The 12,658-nt window shown below is 36.6% G+C and overlaps 2 protein-coding genes across 2 annotated transcripts in view; one reads left to right on the plus strand and one right to left on the minus strand.

Annotated features, from left to right (window-relative positions):
- Positions 1-8,645, plus strand: part of Appl1 (adaptor protein, phosphotyrosine interaction, PH domain and leucine zipper containing 1) — a gene marked incomplete at its 5' end in the record, with an annotated part of 31,962 nt that extends 23,317 nt beyond the window's left edge. Inside the window, 7 exon segments of the mRNA XM_005387408.2 lie at positions 1,597-1,649; positions 2,249-2,423; positions 2,521-2,557; positions 3,282-3,428; positions 3,728-3,778; positions 4,073-4,162; positions 5,161-8,645. Of these exon segments, the coding sequence (XP_005387465.2) occupies positions 1,597-1,649; positions 2,249-2,423; positions 2,521-2,557; positions 3,282-3,428; positions 3,728-3,778; positions 4,073-4,162; positions 5,161-5,307 (700 nt within the window).
- Asb14 (ankyrin repeat and SOCS box containing 14) overlaps positions 3,798-12,658 on the minus strand; it is a 24,661-nt gene continuing 15,800 nt past the window's right edge. The window contains exons 9-11 of the mRNA XM_013515599.1: positions 11,406-11,559; positions 10,508-10,708; positions 3,798-4,085 (exon numbers count right to left, since the gene is read on the minus strand). Of these exons, the coding sequence (XP_013371053.1) occupies positions 10,530-10,708; positions 11,406-11,559 (333 nt within the window). The 3' untranslated portion in view covers positions 3,798-4,085; positions 10,508-10,529. The remainder of the gene's footprint in view (positions 4,086-10,507; positions 10,709-11,405; positions 11,560-12,658) is intronic.

Consider the following 12,658-nt stretch of genomic DNA (forward strand, 5'->3'; position numbering starts at 1 on the left):
GTAATGGCAGTACAGGGACATTATGCTGTGCTTTGTAAGGTTTATGATTCTATTTCTGTTTTTGAGTCATCTCCTTCACACCAGGTGCATCAGATATGCTGTACTTCCTTTAATTACCTAATGTAAATTTAATAATTAGGAAAGACTCATACATGCTTTTCTCTTTATCTGCTGCCTCAGTTAAAGAAGTTAAGATAATCTAATCCCAAAACTACTTAATTCTGAGTAGCTTATCAGGTTTACTTCTTGGACATTTGCTCTGACAATTGCAGAAGAAAGTTGATCTTTCTATTCAAGATTGTGAAAAACCTTCTGGGTAATACATGTGCTTTAGATTATTAGAAAATAATGTTTTATTAGAGTAAGAAATGCTTAGGAAGTTACAAAAACATTGCTGCTGTGAGTTATTAATGAGCCATCTTTGTTTTTTTGGTACCCAGAATCAAACTCAGGCCCATGTACCTGCCAGGCAGGCGCTCGTGCCACTGGGCTATATCCCTAGCCTTGACATCTTTTGTTTATATGAGGAGGAATCTTTTTGTGAAAGCACTTACTTTCTTTTCTTAGGCTATAGATGAAGAAAATGTGACTTAGTATCAAATCATTTAGTAAGTAGATTAAGACTTAATAAATTGGATAAATTAACTTGGATATGACTGTGACTAAGCAAAAATCACTTATATTTGACCACAGAAATAGGCTTAACATTTGCTGTAATAGGTCAGCATGTATTAAAGAGATGAATTTTCTGCTATCTTACTGCTGATATTATTTTAGAACAACTTAGCTGTCTGCTTCCAAAAATACTGTGAATTGTACTTTGCTTTATTGTGGCTGTCCCACAAGCCAAGCACACTAAGGAGAAAAGTAGCTCCTATCTTTATTTTCCTTCTTTCACTGTTACTTACACTTTAAGAAATAAGAGCTTTACTTTATTTTGTTTTTGTTTTTCAGCAGTGTTGGGGATTGAGCTCAGGGCCTTGGGCATGCTAGGCAAATGCTCTGCTACTAAAAGTAGAAAATGCTGAAATCATTTTATTTAACTGACAGCGTGTACTTAAGAGAACCTAGGGCAGGGGATATAGCTCAATGGCACAGCACCTGCCTGCCAAGCACAAGTCCTGAGTTCAATTCCTGGTACCAAAAAAAAAAAAAAAAGACAGAACCTAAAAATAAGCTTTCATAGTGCCAGGAAATCCCTGAAATTTTTCTCAAGCAGCTATGATCGTAGCTATGTCAGGGTGCTTTTGTTAGCTTGTTTAAATTCAACAGCTTTTACAAGATGGGTTATTATGGCGTTGAGGTGTTTGCTGTGTGTGCCCGAACTTCAGTCCCTCTGTGCATTCCAGAACGCAGCAACATTGGGTTTACCCTCTTAGTTAGCTCAGTGTGTGAGGCTAGTGGTCATACCATAGCACCTTGGTCATTAGTATTCCTCACCAGGACAGAATGATATAGAGCTTTTCTTTTTAAGATGTATGTACAAAGTTTTGTGATTTTTGGATTTTAACTTTGGTTTCAATGATTAGATATCTTCTCTGTGGCTCATGGTAACTGAGCATTTATTAATTTTTTTGTTTTTGGTAAATTTTTCAGGCGTACAAATCCATTTGGAGAATCTGGAGGAAGTACAAAGTCTGAAACTGAAGGTACAACAGATATGCAATATCCCTGTATTGTAGAACTATTTTTCAGTAGTAAACTGTATGAAGAATTTGTCACTTACATTTGCTTTGTTGCTGTGCTCAGTTGTAATGTGTTATTACTTCAAAATTTATCAATTTAGTCAGAGTTCACTCACAGCAACAGAATTTAATGTGATGTGAGATCATTATTCACACATTATGTGGTATCATCTACTTTGACTTCATAGTCCACTTCTTAATGTGTAAGCTACCCTTATGAGGTTTTTCAAACAGCAGATATTTCACTTCTGGTCCTGGAACATAACTTTTTAGTTTTCCAGTAGCTATTTTTTTAAATATAAATTCCAACTTACAGAAAAACTATAAGAATAATGCAAGGAATTCTTTTTACTCAGAACCACATTGTTGAATGTTACCCTAACCTTTGCTATTCAAGTTTGAGACATTAATTTTCCAATAACTTGAACACTGTAGTTAGGAGTTATTTCTAAATACCTTCTTCAAGTTGGATTTTTCATGAAAATCTAAGAGGAGCCAATATGTTTTATTACTTTGGAAATGAAATGGGTTTATAAATACATAATTACCTTATTCTATTATAGATTCCATTCTTCATCAGTTATTTATTGTCCGCTTCCTTGGCTCTATGGAGGTGAAATCAGACGACCACCCAGATGTTGTCTATGAAACCATGCGCCAAATCCTCGCTGCTCGGGCCATCCACAGCATCTTCCGCATGACAGAGTCGCATTTATTAGTTACTTGTGACTGTTTAAAGTAAGTGACCCCTCCCTAAAAAAGCTTGTAGGAAAAATATTTACATAATTTCAGCTTAACTAAATTTTTTTTCCCAAATTTTAAATTATTATTGTAGGTTAATTGATCCACAGACACAAGTTACAAGGCTTACGGTGAGTTCCACATGACTAAAGCTTGCTTTATTTATTTATTTATTTATTTAGTTAGTTAGTTAGTTAGTTAGTACGTACCGGGAATTGAACTCAGGACCTTGTGCTTGCCAGGCAGGCGCTTATGCCACTGAGCCCGTGATTAAAGCTTTAAGTCCCTTTGTGTGTGTACACATCTTCTAACTTACTAATAATCCTGATCCTGTATATTCAAGTATGATAGGTATATCAGTTGTGACTGGCCTTTAGGCTGTTATAGTTAAGTGTCTGGCCCATCTCCAACAAGTTATAATTGAACATTCTGTGTAACTTAAATGAATCAATTTTATCTGGTGTGATACTAGGTATTTACCCCTTAGTTAGGAAGCTTAAATCATACATCAGAGAAATTAGCAGTAGGAATTAAAATGTGAACATGATTATTTTATAATTACCTATTCTGAAATTACTGCAAGTGTGTATTTAATCATTTACCTAAGTAGATTTTTGTCACTGAATTTGATTTATAAAATGTGTTCATAACTAATAAAATATTATTCAGTAACCTCTATTCTCCTTGGTAATCCAAACCAAAATATATTTGTTCTTAGATTACCAGTTTGTTAAAAAAATTTGATTTTAAAATTGTTCATAATATTTTTATAATAACATATGAGTTTCTCATGTATGTGTGCTGCTGTAATGATTTGGAAGGTCTCATGTTTACTTCTGATGTTTTCTGTGGCAGTTTCCTTTGCCCTGTGTAGTTTTGTATGCTACACACCAGGAAAATAAGAGGCTTTTTGGATTTGTACTGCGGACCTCCGGAGGGAGAAGTGAAAGTAATCTGTCATCTGTCTGCTATATATTTGAATCAAACAACGAAGGGGAGAAGGTATCTGCCTTTTCAAAATGCTTCTGTTGTGAAATACGTATCATAATCACAGTTTTTACTGATTGTTTTTGAAAAAGCTCTCAGCTTTTGCCTCGTGTGACAGAGCTGCACTCTCAAGACTCAGACTGAAGGAAATAGAAAGTGTTGGTTTTGGGCTGAAGAATCCTTAAATCAGCTTTTATTTGAGGCAGTGTATTCTATTCACTTACAAAGAGACATTGCTTATATCACTCACTGAGATACTTAAAATTTTTGCTTTTATGTGAGAACTGAAGTTTTCATGCTTTTTCACTTTTTAGATTTGTGATTCTGTTGGACTGGCAAAACAGATAGCTCTGCATGCTGAACTGGTAAGAATCCAAGAGATGCTTAATTTTCCAACAATCTTTAATCCAGGTAGTGTGATATGACTTTTTAAATACTAACAAGTAAATAACATGATTACAAGGTTAACAGCAGGTGCCACTGCTGATACCGCGTTCAGAGTCTGGATATGTGTCTACTATAGGGTAGCAGTTATGGGTGTGCTTTCTTGCATGTAAATATTTTTAAAAAGATTTTAAAGGTACAAAGGTCATACTAACAGATGTCAAAAACTTAGTTATTTGATGTGTAATTCATTAGTTTTATTCATCTGTCCTTAGGATCGTAGGGCATCTGAAAAACAAAAAGAAATAGAGAGAGTAAAAGAGAAGCAACAGAAAGAACTCAGTAAACAAAGGCAGATTGAAAAGGTATGCAGTCCCCATGTCTTGATTTTCTTTTTATGCAGTGTTAGTGAAGACTGAAATTTAGTACTGTGACTTTCACATTTGAATTTCCAATGAAGGTCTGTATCTCCTTGCTCACCTGCTTCATAACCAGATGATGCGTAGCATAGCATGAAAGGGTAACATCTGAATTCTCCTGGATTTGCACAATAGCTATACTGGTTTGTAGTGTACAGTGTGACTTGCTGCTAAGCAGACATACTAGAACTTTCATATAGGCTTTATAGATTGAATTGCCATTGCTGAAAGCCAGACTGCTCTCTAAGGGGAATATCACAGCCAGGAATGTCTATTCATTGTCCATTCCAAAAGGGTCATTTTTAGTGCTTGAGAACAAACCCACAAAAGGGTAAGGTGACTTTACACAGTTTTCAGGGCAAATCTTGGTTAAATGATCTGCGAGACTGTAAAGCCTGTTACAGTTGCATCACTGACCATAGGAGTAGCACAGAAGAGGAAGACACCTAACGGGACTGGTCGGTGAGATGGGAGTGGGCTGGGTATGTGGACAAAGAAGGGGCAAATAGCGAAGGTGACATTAAAGTCAGACTCCTCAGTAGCCTTAACTGCGAAGGTGAGGATGTACTTCAGCCAGATAAACTGGACAAGGATGCACAAGTGGCCCGGAGGTTTTTCCTGAGGTAGCAATTACTTGTGTAGTGTGTAGTGACAGATGAAGACGGCCTGAATTTAGTTGTAGGCCATACAAAGAAAAAGAGGAAAACAGCCAAATTTTAGTCTGAATGTTAGCCCTTACAGGCTGTCTAGAATGGTACCAAGATCCACTTTGGAGTTACATTGGTTGGGTAGAGCCTTTTTTTTCCCCCTCATCAAATTGCCAAAATTACGTGTACATATTTCTGACCAAAGAATTGGAGCGGCTCTCAGGTGTGTAATTAACTCTGCTGTTTTCCCGTGGCTGCACAAAATGTAACTTTGTTTCTTTTCTGCCTCTGTACTAGGACTTGGAAGAACAAAGTCGGTTGATAGCTGCTTCCAGTAGACCAAACCAAGCCAGTAGTGAAGGGCAGTTTGTGGTCCTGAGCAGTAGCCAGTCGGAAGAGAGTGATTTGGGAGAAGAGGGAAAGAAGCGAGAGTCAGAAGCATAACCTTCCCCTTGGTTTTGGTTGATTCCCTTCCCTTAGAGTTCAACAGTTTCTTTGGTGAAATGGCACAAGGTAACAACTATGTTGAAATAACACCAAGTTTGTATTTGCTTGTTTTAGCTTCATTAAAAAAAATAAGGTTGATTGGAAAAAATAAGATTGAACTTTATGATTTAGATTTACACTGACTTTTTTTCCTTAAAAATAATGTAATATGCATTAACAAAGTTTACTTACCTGCTTGTTTCCCTGAATACATCGCTAAGGAATTAGAGCTTTGCTGAAATATTTTTTTCCTTAAATTGCCAATTTTTTATTTTGCCTTGTAATTGGCCAAGCCTATAAGAAAAGATTTATTCTGCAGATTCACATATTCATGGATGTGTACTCTCCCTTTCATTAGGAACATTTGCTTATAGTGAGGAAGCATTCAATTGAAGAAGTTTAAAACTTTCTACAGAGAATTCTACAAGGTTGCAAATACTTTAACAATATTAAATGTGCAATAGAATTTGTATAAAGCCATTAGGACAAATGTTAGATGTAAGGTTTCTAGGTGTGGCAGGTGGTACTATAGATTTCTAGGCACTTTCTTGGATTGCTTACATTTCTTTGCTAGACTATATCTGATGCCAGAGGAAAGAAGCTTAAGTGTCTTCAATTCAAGATTGATACAGGGCTTGGCATTAGTACCGTATTCTTAGTTCTCAGGTTGGGACTTCAGTTATTGCTGCAGAGCAGTAATGGGTTAAAAGAGGACTTTGAAATTCATTGAAAGTGATTTTTTTGTTGTTTTGCAAATACATTTTAGATTATGTGTAAAGATGTTACAGGAGAATACATTGTATTTTCAGCATTGTGTGAAATAATTTTTATTGATAATCAAATGATATTTCAAAAGAAATTCTATAACAATTATGTTACTGCTTAAAGTAAAATCCCCAGAGTTTAGTTTAGAAAATGTAATCTTTTAAATTTCAGACTTCCCAATATTTTCATAATCCTATGTTTTGATAAAGTACTGAATCACCACTTTATATCCACAAAGGCAAATAACTAATTTATGAGCATAAAATAAATTGCACTAATTATTGTAAATACTTCTACTTCTCAAATGAGTAAAAGGTCTAATTCCATGAAAGACTGAAAAGGAATTGAATGCCTGGTATAGTATAGAAGTTGACTAAGGAAAGATTTTAGCTTGGTCCTAAGGTTAAAATGACATTTCTGTACTGCTTTTATGTCGAGACTGATTTCTTTTTTGTTACTCAGATTTTAAACGTGGTTGATAGAAGTTATGCTCATGTTCCACATGAGAAAGTTTCCACATAAAACAATTGAGTAAAATATTTTACATAATTAAACGCCTACAATTCATGAGGCTAATTTTATAAGGGAAAAGCTTTTTGTTCTTTGATATGTAGTTTTAGGTCTGAATTGGAAATGGCATCTCTTTTAGTTGTTAAAATATAACTCATCTGTTTTCACACTTTGTATGTACATTATTTTCTGTAGGAACGCAATAGATAATTATATGCGGTATCATATATTCTTTTTATCTGTGTGCCAAATGGCCATAGTGATTATTTAATACTCTTCGAAGCCGTATGTTACCAAAACATATAGTCAACATGTAGAAATTTATGGACTACTCCTTGATTAAAGTTCGTTTTGTGTTTACTAAAGGGGTGCTTTCTCAATAGCGTATCATTCCTTTTGTTGAAGTTGAAATTTCTTCTGTGGTCAGCACCTGATTGGTCACAGCAAGTTCTGCTCTTTAGACTTTTTTTTCGGATTGGTAATATTTCTGTTTCATTAAGTCTTTTCTTTATGTAAGTTGTTGCCTCAGTTCAGATGAAATCTGTTGCTCCACGAGAAAGGTGGGTCATCGTTAAGAGGTGGTTTTACTTGGTGGTCCTTTGCATGGTAACAGAGTGGTGACCTTCATTAGCATCCTAGGTCAAAGTATTGGCTGGACTTAAGGGTACTTGCAGACTAGGGATGCTAGACAGACATACAGTTCCTTTTAAGCCACATTTCATAGGAGTTCTCATACATCCATGTCCTTGGGTCAAACCAAAATGCATTCCAGTGCCAAATAGAAGTTATGAGTTGATTCACGTTTCTGTTCTAATACTATTGAACTGTATGAGCTCTTATTCCATTATTGCAGATTTGAAAGCATCAACTTTAGTAAGCTCTCCCTTTTGTTTATAGAAGGTTACTTATGGCTTTCTTCCTAATGTTAAAGCTGATCTGGTACTGTTTTATCCTCCTGTGAAATCCCTTCTATCCCTGGGATACTTTGATGGTGATTGTGTTAGATTTGGAGATAACCTTTCTCTGACTCAGAACATGCACTTAACAATTTCTTAGAAATCAAAAAAACTGCTTTTTTTTTTAAGAGCAGAAATTAAGCCCACTTAATTCTGCTGTGCATTCTGCCATATACATGAACAGTAGTTTTGTAACTGTGATAACAGTCAACAGATAGGAAATCATTTATTCCTGCATCCTTTTAGAATTTCAAAACCTTACTAGGGACTAAAACATAACTATAGAACAGAGTACCTAAATTGTCTAATTTTTGCTGTGTCTGTAATGATTGTGTTTAATATCAGAATTTTTAGGCTTCACAGTCGAGGGATAAAATTGTTTCTACTTTAGAAAGGACACTAGAATGTGCAAAAGGTAACACAATCTTGTTTGGTAAAGGCATCTGAGTCAATTTTGATTAGGAGCCACAATATTTAAAACTTGAATCTTACTGTAAATGCTAACAGACCCTAAGAGCATATTGTAAAACCTTCTGCTACCTGAATCAAATGAAAATATTAATGTTTGTTTTGACAACAACCTCCTAGTGTTTGGATTGTACTTTAAATATTTAAGCATACCAGTTACAGCAAGCTCTTTGTTTTATTTTTAACAAGTTTGGTTAACTCTTTCATGAGATTTTTATTCTACATTAATTGATAGCACTGGAACCATATTACACTTTTAACCAATCTCTTGTGACTGTTCTCATACATAATTCAGTTAATACTGGGGATTAAACTATAACTACTGTGCAGAATTGCTTTGTATATTGGGTGATACTGTAATGTAAGTGAATTGGTTAATATTTCACTGATACTGTTATGCAGTGTGCAGTTAAAAGTCATGCAATGTTTCCCTTCAGAATTGGATTTGAAGAACTCATCTTCATGTGATCATGGTATACATGTGGGGCAGAGAATTTATTTTTTCATTTTGTCAAAATATTTGCTGACAAGGCTTCGGGAAATATCTTGTTAGAAGATTTTTTAATGTATAATAAAGTCCATGATTTTTGTACAGTCTCTTTGGTATGAAATATTTGATATCTACTCTGAAGTTTATTTTTCCAAGTTATTACAAATGATATTTTACATGTGTTATAACATAATTACACATTTAACCTCACTGCAGTTCCATAGCAGCTGAAGTGGAAAAAAGTGTCCTTTATTGGGGAACATTTGTTGCAGAAGCAAACCAGTTCAACACAACTTTTTTCTTGTAGTAAAAGAAAGAGACTTCAATAATTACCAAAGATATGTTCAGGTGATGTATTCTGGCTACTGTTGAGTTCACTCACAGAAATCCCTCTAAAGGTACAGGTTACCGTGTGCTCCAGGTTGGGCGGCTTAGACCTGTGTTCTTAATACTAACATACATACACACCCTGTGTGCCCTTTGTAGTTTATCGTAGCACTTACCAAGTTCCATTGGGAGTGTGTGTTCTAATTTATATTGACTTTTATACACTTTTAGAAGGTCAAGGGAAGAACAGATGAAATTTAGAATTACATAATTTTTCTAAGTGCGTGTATATACTTGCGTATTGACATACATGTCAGTTGTTTATGAGCACACAGAATTTGACTTAAAAAAATAAAAACTTCATGCCTGCTAGTTTTGCAAATTTCTTAATGGGCAAAATTATAAGAAATATTTAAAAATCTGTACTAATAGAAGTGTTCCATTAAGACTAAATATGAACATCAGAGTTACAGCTGACCAGGCTGTGGTGAAAACAGACTGTCACCCTGCCTCTGACCGTCCCTCTCGCTGTGCTGTGACACAGCTATGGCCAAAGGAATATCGTCTCAGTTTTAGAAGACATAATCATTTAAACCAACATTCTCTGTGTAATACAGTGTAGACTGCACAAAGCACAAGTGTAAACCCCCACTCCCAGTCCAGGACCAGGCCAGGTGCGGTATAGAAGCCACGAGCCCATCATTTATTTGAAATGCTTTTAATTCCCACCCTAGCGATCACATTAACCAATCACTGTAAGTCATCACCAGGAAAGGATATGGTTTCCCTCAATGATGAAGTTTCAGTTAAAGTTTCTGTCTGGATTAGCTAAATTATGTCAACTCTGTATTTGACTACAAAGAAGCTGTCAGACTCACAGCTGGCATTGGGACTTGTTAGCACATCAACAGCCAACTTTCACATTATGTAGTGGGTAATATATAGATACGCAGTTCAATCACTAATACATATATGTTCTCTATAAAAAAGATTACTGTTCAGAATTACCCTAAGTTGTCAGAAATGGCATCTGTTATTCTGAGCACAAAGAAACTGGATGAATGAATATAAGAACAATACAAAATTAGAACTGGTATATTTCATTCAGTTAATTGAAATTTTTACTAGTTGGTGTGTGTGTGTGTGTGTGTGTGTGAGAGAGAGAGAGACAGAGAGAGAGAGAGAGAGAGAGAGAGAGACAGGGTCTTGCTATGTAACCCAGGCTGGCATCAAACTCATGGTGATCCTCCTGCCTCAGCCTCCCAAGTGCTGGGATTATAGGCACATGCCACCACACCTGGCATGATTTGGGTTTTGCTTTTTTATACTGCCTTTAGAATTCTAGCCATTTATATGTTGAGAGGTTCTGTTCAGAGTAGTGTTTCAAAGAGTGTAGACTGCATTGAGATTTTAGTTGGTATAAAAATAAGTCAAAAAAAAATTTTTTTTTTTTGGTCTTTTTGAGACAGGATATCACTATGCAGTTCAGGCTGGTCTTGAACTCACTTTGTAGCTCAGGCTGACGTTGAACTCACAACAATCCTCCTGCCTCAACCTCCCAAGTGCTGGGATTATAGCCGTGCACCACCACGCCCAACTGCCAAGTCAAGTTTTTAAGAAAAACAACCACAGAATTATATACCTTTTCAGCTGGAATAGTTAGATCACCAGGTTCCTGTAAAAATTCCTTGCCCATAAAGGTCATATTCTTTGTAAAGGATGTATTCTTTAAGACGATTGGGCAATGGGAGAAATGACATGAAAACAGGACAGCGCAAATGTAAGCGCCCCATACACTTGCGGATCTTTAGGCGGCACAGATGTTTTAGGGAGCGAGGGTTTGCTAAAACGAAAGAAATAGACACATTATTCAAAAGGAAGAAGAACTGCTTTATTTCTTAGTGATCTAAGTTAGTAAATGTAAATGTATTTGATATTCAAGCCACCAGGATTTGTATTTACTGTGACTACATGAGCATCCGTTTTCCCTGTAAACCTTTGTGTAGATTTGGGTCAGGGCGGAAGACACGTCAGTGGTGGGTCTGGCCTATGAAACAAACGTCCCTAAGTTTCTGTTAGTGCCCGCTCCTGCCCCTCACAGGCAAGCTCAAAAGTGAAGATCGCCCAGGAGCAAATGAGATAAGAAAAGTTATTTTCCTTATGTGCTCCTTTGGAAAAATTTAGTTTGGATAAGGGTCTTTTGATACCTTCCATAAATTTAGATCTTGTGCTTTTCTCATCTGTTTTTACTGTCATTCGTAGCTTTTCATTCCTGTCTGTATGGTTGCTTTATAGCCATGGCGTAAGTGGACTGAGAAAAAGTGCATTACCTGCCTATATAATAAGCACCTAGCACATTTTTACCTACTAGAAAATGGTAATAATTACAAATTAAGTTAGGAACAGTAACTTGCTTTGTTGTTTTAGAAGGAATACTATTTTTCTGACTTCTCTTGGTCAGGCTTTCAACCAGCAGAAGGTTCTAAAAACAAGAATACAGTTAGTACTTTGTAAGCGTTTTCTACAAGGAAGATACTTACTCAAGATAGAATGTATTTCTGACCAGAGCCCCTGTTTTTGGAGCACAGCTTTCAGTTTTGAACAGATCCGAACTTGAGCAACGTAATCAAGCATCACGCGAACAACCTTTCCAGAGAGATGTTGCAGCCATGACAAAGTTATTACTTCACAGAACTGAGGGGGGAGAAAATCAGTAAATGAAACACACTCCTCGTCTGTGACGGGTGAGCCTACGGCGCACGCACTGTAGACGGCTATCAGTGAAACCTCTGAAAGGTTCACCGTCGCTGCTCTCCGAGTTAGCCTACTGATCAAAAGAACACTAGGCTCAAGGTCAAGAACCAAGGTCAGGAGTTTGTTATCTGGTCTCTAGACCCAACATTTGGAAAAACATTTACTACTGTGTCTTCAGGGTCATACAAGATGAAATGAAAGTATGACATTCATTTTATCTGTAAGCCCCTTTGCTTGGTCACCAGCCTGTAAGAAAGAGTACCTTTCCAGCTTTGCTTGCAGCTAAGTGTGGTCACCTGACCACGTTCTAGCCAGTGAGATAAATCCAAGTCTGCGCGACTCTCCAGTACCCTTAAAGGAGAGCAAGACGCGTGGTGCTTCCCCCTGCTTGCCTTCTGGCTCGCTGGAGTGGGGATATGAGGCTTTCCTCAGTCGTGTCTGTCCAGTTAGATGTCTCTGTACTTCTGGCCTTTACATAAGTGAGAGTGAAATGAGCCATTTTGCTTTTGAGGCAGAGTACGTAGGCCAGGCTGGTCTCCAACTTGTGGGCTTGAGCAGTCAACTCACCTCAGCCTGTCGAGTAGCTGGGCTACAGCTGTGCCATAGTGCTTGGCTGCTGACTTGTTAAAGCTTTCGTTTTTGTTTTTTAAAAATTGTTTTAATCCTACCTAGATACATGAGGGATATTTATGCCTTTAAGAAATTTACATGCTCTTTGACATGATTCCCAGATGAATATTCAAGTAATACGAAGTGAATCAACTAGGTAGTGACACCAGATGATAAACGTATGCCTGAATGCCAGGTTATGGATGCAGAAAGTAAATCCTATATTAATCACCTAAAAGTAGTAAATCATACAATATAAAAATATTTTGCCTGTCACTTTTTAGAATTCATTCAAAGTGCTTCCCTCCGATTCACTGTTTCATTTCTATTTTTAAATGTTGGGAATATGAATTAAAGTATTTACAGAGCATCTAGTTTTCTCTTAAGTGCAAACCTGTAAGCACCAGGGATATAGCTCAGTGGCACAGCA

This window comes from Chinchilla lanigera, unplaced genomic scaffold (assembly GCF_000276665.1).
Source record: "Chinchilla lanigera isolate Chin_1 unplaced genomic scaffold, ChiLan1.0 scaffold00029, whole genome shotgun sequence".
Taxonomy (NCBI): domain Eukaryota; kingdom Metazoa; phylum Chordata; class Mammalia; order Rodentia; family Chinchillidae; genus Chinchilla; species Chinchilla lanigera.